The sequence below is a fragment of the Sinohyriopsis cumingii genome, chromosome 13 (assembly GCF_028554795.1).
Source record: "Sinohyriopsis cumingii isolate HCF-2022 chromosome 13, ASM2855479v2, whole genome shotgun sequence".
Lineage (NCBI taxonomy): Eukaryota > Metazoa > Mollusca > Bivalvia > Unionida > Unionidae > Sinohyriopsis > Sinohyriopsis cumingii.
Genome location: NC_142973.1, coordinates 40,818,592 through 40,841,111, shown reverse-complemented (window position 1 = coordinate 40,841,111; position 22,520 = coordinate 40,818,592). Strand labels below are relative to the sequence as shown.

The 22,520-nt window shown below is 35.2% G+C and overlaps 2 protein-coding genes across 3 annotated transcripts in view; one reads left to right on the top strand and one right to left on the bottom strand.

Annotated features, from left to right (window-relative positions):
• Positions 1–10,461, bottom strand: part of LOC149785273 (protein AATF-like) — a 46,635-nt gene extending 36,174 nt beyond the window's left edge. Inside the window, exons 1-2 of the mRNA XM_089979141.1 lie at positions 10,367–10,461; positions 3,773–3,940 (exon numbers count right to left, since the gene is read on the bottom strand). Of these exons, the coding sequence (XP_089835267.1) occupies positions 3,773–3,940; positions 10,367–10,448 (250 nt within the window). The 5' untranslated portion in view covers positions 10,449–10,461. The remainder of the gene's footprint in view (positions 1–3,772; positions 3,941–10,366) is intronic.
• A 187-nt stretch (positions 10,462–10,648) lies between these two features.
• The window catches only part of LOC149785272 (rab11 family-interacting protein 2-like), a 77,104-nt gene continuing 65,232 nt past the window's right edge, over positions 10,649–22,520 (top strand). Inside the window, exons 1-2 of one of the 2 annotated variants that reach the window (XM_089979139.1) lie at positions 10,649–11,131; positions 14,649–14,678. In XM_089979139.1, the coding sequence (XP_089835265.1) occupies positions 11,098–11,131; positions 14,649–14,678 (64 nt within the window). In that variant the 5' untranslated portion in view covers positions 10,649–11,097. The remainder of the gene's footprint in view (positions 11,132–14,648; positions 14,679–22,520) is intronic. The other variant, XM_089979140.1, reaches the window with a different exon arrangement.

The window sequence follows — 22,520 nt, the reverse complement described above, 5'->3', positions numbered from 1 at the left end:
CCAAGGAAAATATACCTTTGCTTTGGTGAAACAACAAGCAAAGAAAAAAGGAGAAGGCAGTATGAGATTGCCAAAATATGGCTTTCATCACATTTTCCAAACACTAATGAGTTAGACAAGTCCATGTGGTATCAATGGCTCATACCTCACAAACTTTAATTTTATGAATGAAATGCCCCTCTCAGGAAGGGACTGATGAGCTCTCCTGATAGAATTAATGCAATCAACCTCAGACTGGTGGAAGCTGAAAGATCAACTAAACCCTTAAGGGGAGTAAAAGACATTTCCTACCCTTTAAAAGATGCCAAATAAAAGCACTAACTTGGCATAAACTGGATCATCGCCAGCAGCAATACAACCGTAACTGATGATCTCAGTCAGAAGTAGAGTAACCAATGGAAACTTTAGCTATAAACCTGGCTGGCAAAGAAGAGAAGCTAACCCATAATTCAACTCAACCTTCATAACTTGTATTAATGAAGAGGCCATCAGCCTCATTTCATCACAGAAACTAATAACAGCAACAACAACAAAAAGGAGTGAAATGTTCTTGAAGTAAGCTTCACCAGATGTTTCATAGGTTTTTTTGTAGCTAGAGACTGCAAGATGTAAGACAGATTCCATCTAGGCATTAGCATGTGAGGCACCAGTCTTAGCAGCTTGAAATACATAAACAGGTTTGCTTTGTGGCAGTCAGTTCCCATGACCGGGCCCATTGAAAATTGAGAGTGGATAAGAGCTGTCCTATAGCCTTGATAACAGAAATTGAGCATTGGTGTTCTTCTAATGGGAAGAGAAGAAATAGGTTACTGCAGCACTCATAGCTGGGCTTTTAGGGCTGACACATTTTCTACTACACCAATTGCCAAAGATTTTCCACTTGGTTTCATAGACCTTAAATGTAGCTAATATCCTGGGCAACGTGTTTGAAAACTGGTCCTGGTGGAGAGATCGTTTGAGATAAGCCAAGTGAAAAAGAAGAGAATTTTCAGGCTATTGTGTGAGAGAGATACCCTGTGTTCCTCAATTGAAATCCCTCCTCCAGGTATTATCCTGGGATGGGCCACCAGCAGGATGAAATAATTGTTGGAATCACAGAGGGGCTATCAAAATGAACTGAACAAGTGAAGTACCAGAGGGATGATAATGAAGGGCGGGAAGACGTAACTGAACAGATGATCTCACTTCAGACTGAAAGCATCCACTGCACAAGTCCTCAAGATGAGGTCTGGGGAAACAAGAACAATGGAAGCAACCTGTAAACAAGTCCACCAAGGGTTTTCCCCAATAGTTGGAACAGGGAATCTGCTCTGAATTAACATGGGGACAGACCATTCTTTGAGGAACAGTTTCCCTTTCATTGACACTGCCCACCAAAGTAACTTTTTACAAGGAATATAGCTAGCATGGAGGGTATAAAGGACAGGGTCAGCAAATCCCCCGTTTTGATTTGGACTTAAGCATCATTTCATCATGTCACTAAAATATTCTGTAAACAAGTGCTACAGAAAACAACAATGCATGGTGGTAGATTTACACAAGACTGCAGACACTGACCTCATGTCAAGTTGACAAAATAATTTTAAAGAGAAATCATTATTCAAACACAGGAAAGCCTCTTGAATGAATACAGAAAGACAGAAATGGCATTTCATTCAAAAGCACCCATTTTCAACCATACGAATAAATGAATGACTGGTTATAAGTTTTAATGAATATTAATGTATTTACCATGTATGTTTGGACACCATAAGTTAATTTCTACAGTAATTATTTTGTGCAATGTATGTTCTAGGACAGATCTTTTTTTCTTCAGCTGTATATTCTGAGATACATTTCAAATCAAAATATTGATGTGTAGCTGGTAAAATTATTAATGAGGGTATCAATTGTAGGAAATATAAATAGAATCATAAAAAAACAATAAAAAAACAGGTGTGGTTTTTTCATACAAATTTCTTCTGAACAGCAAACTTCTAAAGAACATTTTTTAAAATAAATCTAGGTGCAATATTGGAAACTCTAGATGTTTGCAGTACATACAAAATACTTTCAATTCAAATATTTGTATGCTATCATTCCACTATTCCCATGAAGAAATGCATATAGACCATGGTATGCACTGTGTTTATCCCTTTTATTACACTATTCATTACTCAATACTTGTAAATACATTTAATTGGAATTTAATAATTGAAAATATTAAATAAAATATTTCTTGCCACATAGTGAAGTATCCATCAATGTTCCTTACCCCTGGGTGTTTACTAGCAGTATACTGCTTCCATTGTCCCAAACAACTCGTATTCAAATTATAATTTTGTATTTTGCCGTGCAATAAAAATTCTGATCTGATTAATATTTGACTTTATTTTAAAAGCCAGGTCTAATTCCAGGTAATGTTACCTTAGTTATCTGGTGAGCACAAAGCCCTTAGCTTGTAATGGAAGCACCTACTTTGTTTTCTCAACCCTTTGATTGAGCTGCAAATAATACTTGTTCAGTGCCAAGTAGTCCTATAGACCTTTAACAGTTTATTTGAACTTCCTGTGAAGCCTGTTTAGTTGCAGCACATGCTTTAATATATGCTCAAAGTGTCATTTACAGAGTCCCAACTGTTTCAACTTCATTCTGATATTTCTGCGAATATTGATTAAAAGAAACCGAGGTCATCTTCCCAAGGTCTGCCTACTCTGTATATAACAAAATTAGCATCCTTCAAGAATTCAAAGTCAGCTTTGCTTCTGAGGTTGGCCTGCTTTGCAAATAAAATGACCTTTGTGCATGTATCTGACAGCCCAAACTGAAACAACTGACTTATTTCTCTCTACCAGGTTTGTTTATTCACCACCCAAGCTTCTACTGTTTTCCACCTTGTTATCATAGTTGATACAAACAAACACTGATGTCTGCAGGGTACAATAGCATACACAGCATTTTCTTTAGGAAGGCTTTTATAGTCCATGCTATTAAATCTTGTCATTTACACTCACAGTGAAAATATTTAAAAATTACTTTTATTTGCAAAATATTGTTATATTGTTAACCTGGATCAAATACACTCTTGATTATTTTGCACAGAATACTGTGTCATGCATGAATTACTGGTGCCTTTCAGCAATCATTAATTATCTGTCTCCTGTCTGTGATTTTGTTAGATCCAATTTTCAGTCTGATAACATTCTGAAACCCTTGAGAAGAACCAAACATGATTTGTTTATATATCTTCAAGTCAATGAACAATATATCAATGTTTTTACTGAAGATATTGTGATACGCACTCAGATGTGTATGCTACATCACTATACCATACAATTTTGGATAGTGAATATGTTTCTTTTGCATATAGATAGTATATAAAGAACAAAAGATAAAAATAAGAACATTACAAGACAAATCATCATGATGCTACAATGGCAGCTATTCCTGGCATACTCAGGAAAATATTAAAGAGTCCCCACATTCTTACCAATCACCTTATTAGTTCTGGAACCATTCAAAAGATATGAGGAATGTTGTATCTTTAGGTGAATTTTACTGCAGCCAGCAGAATCATAATATTATTCATCTGTGTTATGCAGATGGATAAAAAAAATGAATCAAAATCAAGGCATGTATATTTTTTTTTAAATGATCAAAACTGGTTAGGAAAAAAAAAGGGAGAAAGGAGGGTAAACAAGGATACCAGCTAAACATTTGTCCCTTGCTATTATCACTCAAATACTGTGAGTTAAACTTTACCGAATCATAACAAAATCACTACCAGACATACCTCCCTCAGACTCCCTCAGCTTTTTGCGAGATGTCTTCTTTCCAGCATATTTGGTTCCAAAATCAGCCAAAGAAAGTCCCACTTTTTGTCGTAACTTGCTGGGCTGTGAAGTTCTCGTCTCATGCTCGAAGTTCTCTTCTCCCTTTTCTATTATCCTGGCAGATGTATCTGAAATACAAGAGGACTAAGCTGGTCTGAGATCACTCACTTCACTCACTCTGACCTAAAAAGCCAAAATGCAGAGCAGCTGTTTTGGCCTTGATTTTGGAAATTTTTTTCCTGTCTGAGAAAATTACATGTATATTAAATTTCTGGAGCCACACCATGACCGTGTTATATTTAAATTCGTGTTATAACAGAGCATGCTATAGCGGGGTCACACTGTATGTATGTATGTGTGTGTGTATATATATATATATATATATATATATATATATATATATATATATATGTAGTGACCCTTTTATTACACAATGGTTGGGGTCCATAGAATCCAATGGAGTTATCTACTGAACAGTATTATGTACCAGGTTACCAAGCCAGTTTGCTAAGAAAATGATGCATGTACCAAAAAGAAATGGCCGGGGTGGGTGGGGTGTGGGTATGTAGTAAAAGCAGGTACAAAAAATATGTGCTTTTGATTAAATGAAGACAAACCAGTCTGAAATATACTTGTATACTGACAACTTATATCTGTGTAGTGCAATCCATAATGTGTTAAGTACTGTACATAGAAAATCTATGAACTCGAGTATATTTCACGTACAATAAAATTCAAGCATCGGCGAAGTTCCATTGGAAAGCACAAATAAAAATATGAAAAATGGTAGTCTTCATTTCATCTATATCCCATTATTAACAAACACATCACTAAACAATTCTCTAAGATGTTGTCAGCATGTGGCTATAGTTGGATACATGCTACATATACAAGTACTTAAATTGGCCTAGATTTTGGTCAGCTGGAGAGAGCTTTCATCTTGCCAAGGTTACCAATTGGATGAGGCTTCTAATAGCGAAAAGATAACATGTGAACAAATTAAAAAGTTTAACAACCTTCTTCCCAAGATGCCCCAAATTCAATTAATGTGATGACCAGATAAATAGTTTCAAAAGATTGGAAATTTACTTTGCATTTTATGGCAGTGATCATAAGAGTAAACTTTTTTCCTGTGAAAATGGGAAACCTTCACGGCACAATACAGTCACTTTGGAAAACGCAACAATCCATTAGATTCCATTGCTTGTATTTAAGTTTGGTGCTGACTTTCTTTAATGAAAATGTTGTTTTACTGAAAATTGACAGCTTGCTTTGATGAAGGGTGCATGTTAATTAAAGTCACTCCTAAAGGACAATTCCAGAGGACCAAACAAATGCCCATTTGGAATTGCAGTGGCAGCATCAAATAATTGTACAACACTGACTGAGACTGAATTCTGTTTCATTTGCTTAGTATTTATACAGAACAATAGGTGCTTCAAATGTAATCAGTTTTCTTTGAAGTTTCAGCAAAACTATTTTAATGGGTACATTAAAATAACAATAAAGAATCAGCCACAGTTTGGTTGACTTGATTTGTTTATAAAACAATATATAGATTACAGTGCATTTAATATAAAAATCTGCAGCTCCCTTTCATGGTGCCACTGCAAACCCGAGATTGTAAATACAAGTTTACAAAGCCAACAATACTGTTGCCAAAAAAAAAAAAATTGCCAGACCATACACTTTGTTGCTAATAAGGAAATAATGTAACAATTTGTGATATTGGTGAAGCCCAGCATGATACCTGAATTATTGTTTTTACATGTTATTTTCCATACTTTAAAGAAGAACTAAAAAAAAAACTATGAGAAAAATACATGTATATGAAATTTCAGGAGCCATGCCAAGATCATCTTATATTGGAATCCATACATGATCTCTTCCCCAAAAGGATAATAAACTTGTTGCATGTTACTTTTTGAACATTTAAGAAGATAAAAAATCTTTTCATGTACTAGAAAAATACATTTATAAGAAATTTTGGGAGCCATGTCACGATCATGTTATATTCGAATTTGTGTTATAACTAAGTGGGGTCACGATGTATATATATGTGTGTATGGGTGTGCTGATCGCTTTGTACTCTTATCTGAATTATATCCATTCTTTCTCTTAACACTTTACTGCAACTATTTCCACAGTGTATCCCATAGGGGTGCAAGATTGAGAGTCACAAATCTCCTTGGTGTCAGAACTGGGGGTAAAACTGAGTAAAATAACAAACTTTGGTAACATAAATTGGGGGTCAGATTAAAACTTTGTGGTCTCTGAAGCACAAAGGAGGGTAAAGGGAAACAATGTAAAAGACTAAAACAATGTCACAGACTAATGAAGTTAATATATGAATTATGAATTTTCAAGAGAATCAACACAGCCAACATATGAATACAGATACTTTTATAAAGGTATTTTCTTACCATAACGACTCACTTTCTAGCTTTGTTACAACAATCCATTGATAGGATTGCAAATTTATGGTTTTAATGTTTGTCAAAGCACTTGTAGTAATGTCATGCATTGATTAAATAGTAGATGCTTTGCTGGTTCTTTATATAGTATTTTCACAAAAATGAGTGAGGATAGAAAACAACCTTGACCTTACAGCGCTATTTATATTCCAAAACAGCACTGACCCTTAAGTTTCTACCCATACATAATTATATTTTAGGCTAAATCTTCAATTACATAATATTAATACAGTGCAACCCCGCTACAACGCAAATTCATCTATAATTCGGTTGTGGCGTGGCTCCCGAAATTTGGTATATTCATTCGCACATGAACAAATATTTGCTGTTCAAAGTACACAAAATAGTGAATAAAAAAAATTGTATTATCATTATGGGGAAGAGATCGCGTATGAATTCGAATTTAATATCATCGTGGTGAGGTTCCTGAAATTTTAAATACATGTATGTGTATATTTCTCGTACTGGAAATTCTTCTTTTTTTTAAGCACAAGAAATTGTGTGTAAAACATTTGTTATCATTTTGGCGAAGAGTTTGTGTATGAAATTAAATATAATATGATCGTGGTCTAGCTTCTAAAATTTAACAATATCACCAGGTTCTTGAAGTATTATGCCAAAATAAACATTATCGGACATGTTACCAGTAATGCGTTCAGCTTTTTAAAAAAATTTATAAAAGGGACTCGTGACCATTGCAGGCCTGCTGCACTTAGTTCTCTGGTCTTACAGGTGTATGGGGTTTACTTAGGAACTCGTTATTAATTTCCTATATTTTTTATAAAATATTTTACCGTTATGGTAACGCAAGTTCACAAACGCAATCTGTTCTCTGCACTTTGCACAACAACAAAAGATGATATCATTTTGGGAAGAGATCGCGTATGAATTCAAATATAAAATATGATCGTGGCGTGGTTCCTGAAATTTTAAATACATGTACGTGTACTTTTCTCATACCCGGAAAATTACTTTTTAAAAGTACAAGAAATAATGTGTAAAACATTTATTATCATTTTTGGGGAAAAGTTCGAGTATGACTTCGAATATATTACAATCGTGGCTTGGCTTCTGAAATTTAACAATTTCAACAGGTTCTTGGAGTGTTATGCCAAAATAAACATTATCAGAAATGTTACTTGTTACTGATCCATGAGTAAAGCCAGTAAGTTGTCTTTGTGATTGTCTTCAATTAATTCTACCATCGTTGCTCAAACAATAGCCGACATGTGTTTCTTTAACTGCATATACAAACAAGAGCAGACAATATGTTGGTTGATAATAGATTCTCACAATTTAATAAACATCAAAAAATGAAAGCCACCAACATGTTTGCTGGGCTTGGCGGTGTTATTAGATGCAATCAGTTGACCAGTAAACAATGTCCGCTTTATTAGCTGGAAACTGAAAGGGTATGAAATTGTACATGCGTTCAGCTTTAAATATTTTTTTAAAGTGACTCGTGGCCATTGCTGGCCTACTGCACTTAGTTCTCAGGTTTTACATGGGTATGGTGGTTTGTTTATGAACTCGTTATTAATTTCCCATTTTTTATAAAAATATTTTATCGTTATGGAAAAGCAAGTTCACAAACGCAAATCGTTCTCTGCACTTTGCGCCTAATTTCTGACCCAAACGGCCCCAAATTTTTACTACGATTTGTTTACATTTCCAAATAAGGTGTCAATGTCCTTATATGGCACACAAACAAACCAGGCTGAGAACGGAAGTAATCATTATTTGAAATAATATGGCAGACGAGCTAAACGAAAATATCGGCAAAAAAAGGTAAAGGAGATTTTGCAACTATTTCCTCAATGATTTTCGATACTTCCAGTATTAAATAAGAGGACTACTCAATTTATTGGATTATATGCAAGGAATATGTTTAAAGTGTTATTATTAGGCTAAAAGAGCGCCGGGTGTGAATCACACCCAACTTGCTCCATTAACACGTATATGCTCATGTTAGTACCCTGTCCACGAGGTACGAGTAAGGGTACTAATATTAGTACTACTTTGCGCCATGATTAGTATTTTCTTTAAACACACATCGCTATTTATGTACTGATATTTAAGTCACAAGTTGGTATATTTTCATCTAGTCCTACAATGAAAGACACATGACCCGATCTTTTTGTTCTGGAGGGTGAAGGTTGTCATGTTTACCCCGACCCAGAGTAGCCCCAGTTTGAAACATGTATAATCAAGGTAATTCTGACAAGCCATTGTTTGATGTCAAACATTGCCGAAGGCTAGCACTAATCCATTACATAAGATTGCCGTAGCTAGAAGTGGAGAGCCGGACTTAGGAGTTGCGAAGCCACAGATAGCCAATTATCACGTAGGTGTGGAAATGTTTGTCCAAGATCAAAAGAAGTTGCCTGAAGAAGTGGGAGTGTCTTAACTTCTTTCCCTGCAGACAGACAGACAGGTTGAACTGGCCGCTAAGACGATTGGACAGGGTCACAGCGCCACCCAATCAGAATCGAGATGGGGAGAGACCCTGATTTGGGTAGAATGATATCTCCGCGTCTTCCGGCAAGAATTAGTTCGCTAAGAGAAATTACCCAGAGAAGAGGTTAGCGTAACTCCGAATAGCCATTCGTTATTGGTGGGAAAATCTTAGAGCAGGAAATTCTAAGTACAGAGAGCTTCAAATAAGGTCAGTGAGCTATTTGTTCGGTCTTTGTGGAATGCGACTGCATTTTAATTGTAGGTCGTATGTATAATTTATTATTACTAGAATCACAGTACGAAGAATTACTTTGTTTTGTAAATATGTTTGCATATTTTTGAAGAAATGAGTTGATATTTGTAAAGAATTATATAGCTTGCTAGCCGTCGTAAGAGTTAATATTGTAATTCGCTATGTGGGTATTTTATAGTAGACTAACATGTGTTCATATGATTATAGATTTTGCCATTGTTGAATATTTGTAATGTACAGACATGCGTCTGATTGTTGTCAGATTGTAGTACCACGAGATTAAATATATATATGTGTATATACTGATGTGACGCAATGTATTCATGTCTGTATGACAATTTGCTGATACCGTGTTATTACGCCATTGTTACCCTGCAAGAAGTGTGTGGGAATTTCGATGTGTACGCATGCGTGACAGAAACCGTGATAGCCTTACCTGATGATTAATTGTCGATATAGTGTGAGGTGAGATTCGATAAAACATATGTTAACGCCTTGTGGTTTTTCACAGGAAGCTTTGAGGGACAGACCAGTTACAGTTTGGTCCCGTAGTCTCTGATACAGAGATGGAGGAAAGGAGAAGAAAGGAAAGAAGTCAGGAGAAGTTGAAGTCTGGGAGCGAAATTGGAGGAGGAGATAGTAGAGAGGGAAACGGAGGCAAAGGAGGAGTTAGAGGAACAGAAAGAAGGAAGGAATTAGCGGGAAAGAAATAGATGAGTAGATGCAAGGACAGGGGAAAATCAAACTCACACTGTAAATCACGGGATGAATTAGGCTGTCACTTGGTTGAGGGAAAGACGAGTGATTGGAAGTTATCGTTTTAATTTATCGAATTCATTAAATTGTTATTGATTCAATTTTATCTTCGTGTTCTCTATAATTTAACTGTTGGCATTGCTGACTGGGGACTCAGAGCTGTAAATCTACCTCGTCACTAATTTAACTTTCTAACCTCACGAGCCAGGGTGGAACTTTCATCATAATTTAATTAAATTATATTGGAAGAACCCCACCCCAATGCGTGCAAACGTCACAAAGGTCTTACAGCATAACTAACGGCATTGTGACGCGTTTTGATGTAGACTAACAAATTTTCAGGAATATCTCACACAACTGGCAACCAATAACGATGCTTTTCTACAAAGTAAAGTCATAATGTTTTTGTCACACTTTACTTACCCTGATGTCTTTTCTCTAATAAATTCAAATTCTCAGAAAAGAAATGGACCTGTTTTCACGTATCATTGTACCCGCGAAAACAAGTGCCTATTATTAATAATAAAAAACGGTCACATTATAATTGATTTATGTCCTAAATGTTATGCGTGTTCATTATTTACAAACTAAAGAAAAGTTATTTTATTATGTACCGTCTCTTGCATCATCTTCTGGATCAGGGAATGCTGGTGTTGGATCAACCAACTTCGCTAGTTCATCAAGCAAAGAAGCCATGCTGTTTCCTGTTGAGTTTGATTCTATGACAGAGTTAGTAGTACGAGAACACATTTGAAGATTTGGGAACCAGTCAAAACACAGACCATCCGTTTTGGAATATATTTTTATTATTTGATTATTTTATTTTTAATCCATCACACAGGCAGTATAATTTACAAATCAAACGTAAAGTGGTTTATTCTTTTTGTTGTTTTAATAATATAGCGGAAATAAAATAAGTGCAAAATCTGTTTGTACTAAATGCAACATGGGTCTCAAATTTAATTGGGAAATGTTTACCTCAATACCATATTGGAAAGTTAAAGTTGACATGCGCAATGGATGACAACATTGACAGGTGGAATTAGTCAACAAGTTCCAAAACTTTGTTGGCCAGCCTATTTTCCAAACATATTAAGTTTGTAGAAAACACGTACAGAGAGCGTATCTTTCGTTCAACGAGCATCTGAATTTTCAGTATTATTTTACTGCCTTTGGAACAATTGTGAGTCTAATGGATGTATCTCCAACCTGTCGGGGACGCATTACAAAGCTTATGACACGGTAATCTGTTCAGTGTTTCCAGTTCCTGCTGTTTATTTCAACGAAAAACTAATTCTTACATATAAAAAAGATAACGATAACTTTTCCCACACCATCTGATGTAATGACTTGGAATCCGACACATGTACAATTTACAGGTAAGATAAATAAAGCTATCTGATGCAGTGTAAAAAGTTGATATTGCTTGATGAGTCACGCATAACATGAAGCAAATTGTATTGGGATAGTAGGCGGTGGGGTGCCGTCTCTCTAATCATTCATAGCCACGTGCATGTATGCATATCATACACAGGTTAAGGCATGATTTCGGTCAATGCTAGCTAATGTATATATACTACAACAAATGCGTCTGACTCAAGACTGTCAAAAAGCTTCAGGATTAAAATCAGATGTCATTCATTGCAAAACCTATTCGTGTTGTACCCGTGATTTTTATCTGGCATTTCAAAAGACATTTTGATAATTCAATTTCATAAATTCCTTGGTCATGGTTTAACTAGAACATGTACTACTATAATGATCACGTACTTATTATTCTAATTACTGCTTCATTGCTTTGATTGAAAGTTAATTTATTCTTTCTCTCAAAGTAGAATATTTTATAATTTGAATAAGTTCAAATACTTTGTAAATACATTTCTTGCTGCCTAACTGCCTATACATTAAGCTGTTCTGTTCTGTTGCATCATTAACTGGAATTTTTGGGCAGTACAAAGAATGTACAATTATTTTTATATTGTATATCTCCAATATATCACAGTATCATTCAGAATGTTTTATTGGTTCAGAAGCAGTGCCAATCTGGTACCTGTTCACCAAGAAATAAACATGTTAGAGTTGAAATAACAAGCTGATGGGTTTTTGATATGTTGCAGGGAGGGGTATGGTATGACACTAAATGGGGTAATCATAGAAGATAGTTATCAAATATTAGGCTTAACCTCCTTTCCTTACCTTTTACTTGAATTTAAACAATGGTGGTTTGCAGATCTAACTAGATCACTTTGTTCCCTATGGCAGTTTTCTTTTGTTCACTCTTTAGGCTTTCCATTATCATTTATACTCTTGTATTCCTGGGTTGAAATAGTCCGTTTCATCTGACCCTTGTCATCCCATTTTTTAAATTTGGACATCTGTGTTAGAGTACCCCGGCATAAATGTCCAAGTATCAAAATTGAGGTGACAAGGGTCAGAGGAAACTCAGACTAGGGTTAAAACAATGTCAACTAATTTTAGAGCTGGCATTGAGCCACTAGTTTAAGTAAATTGGACATCCAATTCTGAAAGAAAACCAATGTTGCCAGCAAGTCAAAAGTTTCATTCAGACTCAGGAGTTACTTGAGATTTTACCTGAGATGTATCCTTGAAAGAAAAAATGTGTTTATTACTAAAAATAAATTATATTTATGGTTGTCACTTTCATTTTATGTCAGTTTTTAAAAATTATTTTGAGAAAGCTGTTGTAAATATGGTGATTAAAAGCAGGCCAATGTGTTGGAATCATTTCAGGTACTGTCATTTGATTAGCAGTAAGATTTTTATAAGGTCTGAATTTAGTCATAGCCTATTTCAAGCTAATGACTAATTGTGTAGGTAGGTGTATCTAAGGACATGATTTATTGTCAAGCATATGAGGTGGCTTGTTAACCAATTACTGGATATAGTCCTATTTTAATGACATGACCAGGAAGTGCAACTAAACAGTACCCTATCAAGACTGGTCAAATAAAATATGGTGTGCCTCAGGGCCCAAGCATATGACCTATCTTATTTCTCTTGTACATGAATGGGCCTGCCATTGTATACATAGAACATGGAAACCAATATGTATGCAGATAATAAAAGATTGCACACATCTGGTCTGTACAGGAACAGAATCAAAGAACAGTTGCAGCACGATCTTAGCATATCATTGAATCTTATTATGACATTGGAATGTATAGAAATACCCAAAAGACCACACTATTGCTAGTGTTACATATATTTAATATGTATTTGGGTTTTTTTCTTCTCAATGATTATAAGATATAATTGTATTTTGTATTTGACCTTGTCCAGATTATGTTCACTGTGTTCCTGACTACAGACACTGATGATGTTTCTTATTTTGGTAAACAAATAATACATAGCTGATATGTTCATAGGTGTGTGGGTTTAATATTTGGACCAATATCAATAGAAGTAAACATTTGGGTCACGGTTATTGGAATTCCCACATCAAAATACCTAACCTACCTGATGTTTACTACACCCTTATAATTTTGGTAATAGATTTTATCTTGTTGAGAACCCAGAATGTTCTAGAATGGAAAATTCCATCAAGTCATAGTATTTATAAAAAAAAAAATGATAATTGTGTTCTATGTCAGGTAGAGGGCTTTATAATCTTGTTTGTCTAGAAATTACTCATTCTTGCGCTAACATCTTTAGGCAAAATCTGTCTTATTGTTACCGTATGTTCATTATTTGATTTGGATTTATTTATTCGGATTATTTATTCACTGGAAATACAAAGTGCTGATCTATAATATTCTTGGGCAGAAATATTAACTTGGAATTGTAGTGAATTCAGATAAGTAAATTGTAGATTATATTACACATTGTGATTAACTGGAAGACTGTTGTCACACTTCAGAATAATTTTACATTAGTATATTCAATACTACAGGCACATCAATACCTTAAGTGCTGGATCTTAATTTGAAAACCACTGGTGAACTTTAATTAGAACTTGATTCATTAGGACTAGTGATAGAGCTTTTTGAACTATTTTGATTTAATTCCCATTACTGTGATTTAAAAAAATGAATTTCATTTTGTATTGTAGGGGAATAAATTATTTCTTAAATTTTACAAAACTTGTTGGTTTTCACTCTTTTTTTTTTACTTGGTTTAAGATCAAAGAGTCATAAGTAGGAACATCAATGAGAGTATCCATGCAAAAACCCTTTTAGTTCTTTGTAAATGATGAATAAATAAAATGTAGAATGATATACATTCCTAGGAGACTAATTTAAGTTATTGATCAACAAACATGGAATTAACACATAGATCATGTCTTGAACATTGTAGATTCCAGAATTACATTATTGCAAAGACTGTTACAGTATTTATTGATACATGCAAGGAAGCTATCCAGTTCAACTTGCGTTTTACCTATTGTGGATTAATAGCTAGAATATATTATAAGTGAAATATGCCTGATTACATTTAAAATCTGAATGGTTCACCTACATGTCACTTATAATTGACCCATAAATATAGTAAATGGATGGCTCACATTTCAATTGTAAGTGATGTATACTTCATTTATAAGTGAAATGCCTAATTTACATAGTCAGAATCATTAACCTTTGTTTCTGTTATGACCAGTAAGTAAAATGAATTGTCAATTCTACTTAAGATACAAGTGGTGAATATAAGTGACTTATAAACCAGGTACAAGTTACATGTATTTTTGTAAGGGTAAGCAGATGTCTGCCAGGTGAGAAACTTTGTGGACTGTTTTTGGTCTGCAGCAGGAACATGTGTGCTTTATGTTGCTGTATGCTTTACATTGCCTATTTAGATGAAATACAATAACATCCTTAAGACATATAGTATTTGATATATTTGGAATATTTCTTATTTATCCTGCATATTTCTAACTTTCAGTTATCAGAGCTCGAAACTTGCACATCAAAGGTAAGCATTAATGCTCCTGTCTTCGGATATCAGTATATTTCTCTTAAGGGTTTGTTTGATTTGTCTAATAAGTAATTATTTTTAAAAAAAATATTATAACAGATAATTATTCCCACCCGTGAGTTGGGGAATGTTGGTCTGTCTGCCCATCATAGTTTGACTGCCTTTCATGAAGTGCTGCATAGAAATACATGGAACATTTATAGCTATATTTCAATAGTGATAAACATCTGCAAGAGTGGTGACATACTTGAATCCTGCCCCAGGGGTTACTGGAAGGTATACATTTTCAAATGCACATATATTTCAAAGACAGTTTCAATTGTTACTTACCATACTAAGTGTATGCAGTCACAGCAGAAAGATGCATCATCAGTGCTCAAAGAATTTTTTTTAGACATTGAATCAGGGCTGGTGAGTAAAAAAAATCGCAAGCCCTGACACAAATTCCACAAGCTTGAGTGCAGTTAAATGCCTCTGTCTAGTATGGGTGGTTATGCTTTATTCACACAGATCAACTGTACAAAAAACTTGCCTCTTCTTATTATTGTCCGTCAATCAGTGTGTGTGTGTGTGTGTGTGATTTAGATTTTTAACGTAGCTTTAACAATTTTCCAGTCATATTGATACGATGTCTGTAGTGTGGCACTTTGAAGTGATGTCTAGCACTGGGGCATCATACCGCTCCCACCCAGTCATGTTATTCTGACACCAGACTGACCAGTCCTAACACTAACCTCTTAATGCTGAGGCAGCTGTTAGTACAATTTTTAAAAGTCTTTGGTATGATTTGGCCGGGGTTCGAACCTTTGACCTCCTGCATCCAGGGCGGACACTCTAACCACTAGGCCACTGGAGTGGTCATCAATCAATTTCATGGCTAAAATCATGCTGAAAATCATAGGTAAATTAACTACATGTAATTGGAATGTTCAGTTCATTGTGTGGAATATGTTATATTCAGGTGGTCTCCTATTTTGACACACATGTTACACAGAAATGACATATATCAATATGTTGTTTGCCACTTGTGCCAAGAATTAAAAGGACCCACCCTCCTTTTGGGGGTCTGGCATTCCATCAACAAGTGTTCTGAAATTGATTTTTGCTTACTTTGCTTCCTAAATTGCCTTAAAATTTAATCATGCTTGAACACTATTTCAACAACTGAAATAATCATGCTTTCCATTTTAGATATATGGGGTAAAATCCAACTTCAGAGAAATGTTGTTGCTGTTCACAAACATGACAGTAATCTTTACTACAGATGGTTTAAGCATTCTCATTGAAAACAATATGTTATAACTTTTGTTGTTCACCCATGTCATGTTTGCTCAGCCACAGATCGTAAGACGTGTATAAACTAAGGTGTTATTAGAAGCCATGTTTTGATGTCTAAGCATTGCCACAGGCTAGAGTTATTCTCTTACGCAAGGTTACCGTGACCAGAGAGACGACCTGTATCTTGAATCAGCACAGGCATTAGATAGCGTGACTTCCCACCTATGTGTTACAGCTTTTTCCTAAGATGAAAGGAATCCATGAGGAAATGAGGCATGTTCTAAATCTGTCCCCTCATGGACAGACAGTGAGAAGGACATTGTCTGCTAAGTTTGATTGGATCAAATCAAAGCGACACCCTATCAGAATTATGATAATAATTTCGATCTGAATTATAACTTTTAACTAGCAAGTGAAAATTTAGTGTCACATAGGAAGATTGCTTGGCAATAGAGAGTTACTCCAAGGAAGCCACTCATAATTTGGCAGTAAAATTTCGAGAGGAGATTCTAAGGAAAGACAAAGCTTTGTAAAGGTCAGAAGCTTTTGGGGGGGCAGAACTTCTGGTTCAGTTGAGTCCCAAGTCTCAAAGAGGGGAGACAGAAGTGAGACTAGCAGAGCAGTCAGAGTCGGCAAGTCTAGTCAGTGGAGAGAGTTGAGGAGGAGAAAGTGGAGAAGGAGGAGGGGTATAGAGAAATCGAGGAGGAGAAAATTGGGAGGAAGAGGAGAAGGAGTTGGAGGAATAGGAGAGAAGAATATACAGATGAGTAGAACACGAGGACAGGTGGAAAGCTGTCTCACACTACTAATCAAATGATGCAGTAGGCTATCGCAGGGTCAAGTAGAAGGAGAGTACTTGGGAAATTTTAATCATTCAACTATTGAATTGTCATTAAATTGTTATTCATTGAATTTCACTTTTTTTGTATATTCAGTTATTTAACCATCAGCATTGCTGACTGGGGGCTCGGAGCCTTACATCTATCTTTCACTAATTTAACTTCCAACCAAAATTGTTGTTGTTGTTGTTGTTGTGGGGTTTAACGCCATTTTTCAGCACACGATAGGCCATACATGGCGGCCAGTATTAATGGTGGAGGAAGAACCCGGGAAAACCCCGGAAAGAACCACCGACCCTTGAGAAGCTACTGGCAAGCTTTCTCACATACCCACATTGGCTTCCAACCAAAATTGAGCCTGGGTGGGACTTCTATAATAATCTAAATAAAATACTGTGTGCACACCACCTCAACTATAACACACCTACCACAGTGGCGGCATAACAACCCGTCATGCCACAGCCTACATGCATTTAGCATCTGTTTGATTTACCTATATTGGGTTCTTCCACTTCGTGATTTTTTTACCTATGCAAATTAGCACAATGGGCTCACCCACTGCAGTCTTCAAATGCACCACACTAGCTATTGTGAGCCAGTTAAGTAAACCATATAAAGGTGGTTTATACCTGATCTCTTTGCTTTTAATTGCCTTTATTTAAACTGCCTCAGGTATAGTTTTACATCAGCTGCAATCATGACTGCTAACCATTTATACATACTACAAGTAATGTCATATATTGAAGTGTTTATTTTTTGTTCTTTTTTTGAAGATTACTGAAAATTCTAGTTTTCAAAACACAATTGTGTCAGAGGGTTTGGGAGTAAAAATTGTGTTTTTATCATGATCCGCCTTGTTATGGCAGGTCAGCTTCTTGAAAATAAATGTCTTCATTTCATCAGTGCGAATGAGGCTTTCTCTGGTAAAAAATTTTCTACAAGCCTGATGGGCTTCTCACTTAGAATACAGGAGGGGCCCAATCTGAAATTATCAGCCTATCAGATTTTATTTAGGAATGATAGAGTTTGCATAATATGATCCCTGAGTCACTGTTATGAGGTGGTGGTGAATTGGCAGTGAATGCTGGAATATGCAATTTTAAGTATGGGGATTTGTGAACTCAGGTCATTGCAGTTGCATTATGTACATTTAATTTGTATTGTTTGTTTGGAGTTTTGTTTTTATATTTATTTTTATTTCATTATATGCTATGGGTAATGTAAAATTGTATAGCTGACCTTGTCCAAAGTCAGGGACAGTTTTGTAAACAACGTCGTTAACCATTTCCTGACTGAAGGATAAATATTAGGATTATTATTTTAAACTGAGTCCTGGACATTGTGTTTACTATGTTCTTTATTATAATGTTAGTAACAGACCTAATTATAACTATTTACTGGAAAAAAGTTTTATTCTTGCAGTAACATCTGAAGCAGAAATCAGTCTTATTGTTATGTCCTTTATTTCCTTTGGGCTAGAATTTATTTATTTAAATTATTTATTCACTGGAGATACAAAGTGCTCATCTAAAATAATATTCTTAGAAATAGAGAATTGGATTTATAGTGAAATTCAAATAAGGGTATATTCTTGGATATCATCATTGTGATTCAACAAGAAACTGTTCTTCATAGGCTCAGATCAGCCATTACATAATGCACCAGCAGATGTGGGTCTATGAAGTCTGTTAGGAGTAATCACTAGAACAAATTACATGAAATAGACCTTAATCTGCTTGTGCATTATGCAGTTGTAGGTCAGGATCTATGTTATTTGCATTTAGACCAAACTTATAAGTGAGTACATATGGTACACACCCTGCTTGTGAATTTTTTTTGTTACTTATCATTCATTTACAAGCAGTAGGGTAATAATTTGGACTGACTGTTAGTGTAAGGCAAATTACATGTAGGTAGGCACAGATGGTGTTGAAATAATTTGAACAAGGTGATATGTAATAGAAAATTTGTCTTCAGTACTGTAGTGGATAATAATCAGGATGCAGTTGATCAGTATTATACAAGGCTCTCAAACTCTGAAGTCCCTCAGTATAATGCATTCCCTCATACTTATACATGATTATTATGGATTCCATTAGATTCTAATTTTCCCTCATTGTTATTCAAGTGTATTTTATTTTGCTTTATTTCGCTTGATTTTAGCTTTTGGTAGATGAGAACCAATAATAAAAACAAATTATGGATGACATGGAATTACATATTCTTTTAAAAATGTGCAATTATATATAGGCCAATTTCATTTAATGAAAACTGGAATTCATACTTTCATTAGAAATGAAAAACTTTTTCCTTATGACAAGGAATAGGCCCCAAAAATAAGTCTCTGGTTGGCTGACCACCCAAGTATCTCATTGCTGACCATAGCGCTTTTTTCCCCCATGATATAAAAATGTTAATTTTTTTTTTAAATTCCTGAGATCGATTTGTGTTTCTGAGCCAGTTTTGCCCAGTACTTTGAAGCACTTAGTACATTATATATACTAATCATCATAATAATTATATATATATATATATATATATATATATATATATATATATATATATATATATATATATATATTGTTTTTAAATAAATACATGTCTGCACTAATTTAAAACCAGTGCAATAGGTGTCGCTCTACAGTTTTGTAGATTGCTTAGGGATACAATGTTAAAGAAGAACAATTTCCTCAGGTTTCTTCACTGGTTATACTGGCTGTTTAAAAAAGCCCTTGTATATCTTAGGTATTGTTCAAAGAACTTTAATTCCCTTTATTTTGGTGTATGATTGATTGGTGTATTATGGGTTTTAGAATATACAGCTTGGCCTTACTCCAGATGTGCACGTTTCAAAAAATTGATAGCTCCACTTGGTCATTTTCACTTCAGAGGTAAATTGTAGAAAAAATGAGCTTATAACTTTTTTTACATTTTATATATTTGGTAATTCATCCATTGAACTTTCAGAAGCTGGTATTGTCTAGTTTGGCAAAATTCATTTTCTCTATTTTAATAGTTACTAAAATTAGTGTACTTTAGACTAATTCAGGCTGATTCATTTTAACATCAAGGGAGCAGTCATTTTTGTTTGCAGTGAGCTTAGATCATGACTAACTACCATAAGTACAATATCCAAAGATAGCATCAAAATAGCATAGAGGTATGCCAACATTCTCTCCACTGTGCATGTTTCAAATGCAAACAACTTCACCTTCCGTATGTCACTCTCTCAAAAGTACATAACTGGTGAGTGTCCCCATAAGAAACATTATTGTGTGTGACCATATTGCATTCTAGATAATATCATCAAAGATTTGTGTACTGAACGCTGTATGTAAAAGCTGGACTGATTTTGTTGAATCTTTTGGAATGACCCAGTTAGTTAAAGAACCCTAGAACAACGGCAAATTGAAAACCCCTATTTGGTTATATCTATAATAATACACCAAATATTATTTTAAAAAATCTTTTCTCCTAAGATTGGATTGAATGATCACCATGTCATTCTCCTGACATAAAAAGTAAAGGCGATCACTATGACATAAAAAAACAACAGTGATAATTTTGCCATTCTCCTGACATGGAAATAAGTCACACATTTTTCATATCATGTCCACAGATCATTTCTTGGAAGAGATTCCATCAGATTGTATTGCAGTTTGTGAAAACATCGATGATATTTTATTTACAGGGATAAATTTGTTTTTAAATGTAGCGATCAACATTTACCATTGAATTGCATAGAATAAAACAAGATCATCAGGCAGGCAGGATTACACCAGATATAGTGGATGCTATTAAAACAAGACTACTTGAAAGCACTTGGTAGTGAGAAGTATAACATTTTTAGAAATAATGTTGCAATCATGATTAGAAAGGCTACAAGACGCCTTGTCAAAAAATTATTAATGAAAATAAGGACAAACCACGAACTGTTTGGAGACTGTTTGATGAATTAGAAACCAGAAACTCCATGAATAAAACCAATATTCCATTACTAAAAATTGGCACTTTATGCACCAGTACCTCCATTATAATAGCAGATACATGTAATTTTAATGATTATTATATGCCCATGGGCAACCAAAGCAATTTTTCCTGGATGCTTCTCATAAGGCAGAACAAACGATGCCCATCTGTTAAACCATCCATCCATTCAATCGTCCATCTGTGTGATTATGTGTGATTAGGATTTTTTATGTACCTTTTAAAAAAAATTCAGTCATATTGCTACGATGGCAGTGTAGTAGTTCAGAGTGATGTCTAGCACTGGGGCATCATGCCGCAGACATATAGCATGATGTCCCACCCAGTCACATTATCCTGACACCAGGCTGACCAGTCCTAACACTAACCTCGTAATGCTGAGTGCCAAGTGAGGCAGCTGTTAGTACCATTTTTGTCAGTTTTTGGTATGACTCGGCTGGGGTTCGAACCCACGACTTCCCACTTCAATCGTCCATCTGATTTTATGCTCACATGTCAAGGTCACTGTAGATTAATTAATAATGATTTCTGAAAATAGCTCAAATTCTTCACCATGTACACTTGCCAAACTTTGTGGATGGTTTAAACTTGATGCAAGGAAGAAACCCATTAACTTGTATTTTGTGTAAGAAAAAACCTTATTGATTTTATTGTTTTTAAAAAAAGGAATACGGTCAAGGTCACAGTATATATAAAAAAAAATTAATTTTGGTTCAATACCTCAGGGTTTCCACTGTCTACAGTTACCAAATTTGTGGATAGCTTGCACTTTGGGCAGAGAATAGCCCAATCAGTTTGGGGGTCAAAATGTGAACCATCAAGGTCATTGACTGAAAGAAGAAAATGGTTTATGGATGATAATTTAAGTTCTCCATATAACATTAGTTTTTTGTCATCAGTAGATGCCAAATTTGTAAATAGTTTTAACCTGGAGTAAGCAAGAACCCAATACATTTTGGAGTGAAAAAGCCCAAAGATCATTACATACATGAACTAAACTTTGTGCATGGCTTGCACTTTGGGTAAAGAAAAAGCTTATTGATTTTGGGGTCAAAAGGTTGTTGTTGTTGTTGTAGGGTTTAACACCATTTTTCAGCACACGATAGGCTATACATGGCAGCCAGTATTAATGGTGGAGGAAGAACCCGGGAAAACCACAGAAAGAAGCACAGACCCACGAGAAGCTACTGGCAAGCTTTCTGACATACCCACATTAGCCGAATCCAAGACTCGAACCCATGCAGGCAGAGGTGAGATGGCAGTGATCCGTAACGGAGAGCGCTTTAGACCACTCGGCCACTCGGGGCCACGGGTCAAAAGGTAGAAGGCAAAGGTCACTGTGAGTGAAAGGCAAAAAATGGTTTCTGCAGAATAAAATTAGTTTTAAATCAGAGACCTGGACCAGACTTTGTGAATGGCATACACTTAGTGTATAGAAGAAGCCTATTGATTTTGGGGGCAAAAAGGCAAAAGCCAAGTACACTGTGGCTGAAAGAAGAAGAAAAATGGTTTCTGGATAATAACACTTGATGATAACTAAGAGTAAGGTTTAGTGGTTTCTGCCCAAATTTATTTTCTATCAAACACAGGACCTTAAGCTGAGCCTTCAAGTTTTGGAAAAAAAATATTTTGTATCTTAAATAGTCTGCAGAGAGCTATGATTACAGCAGAGAAGCAGGATCAGTAAGTGCTGGTGCGGAAAATTAGTACTAGTTAGATTGCTTCTTATGTTTAT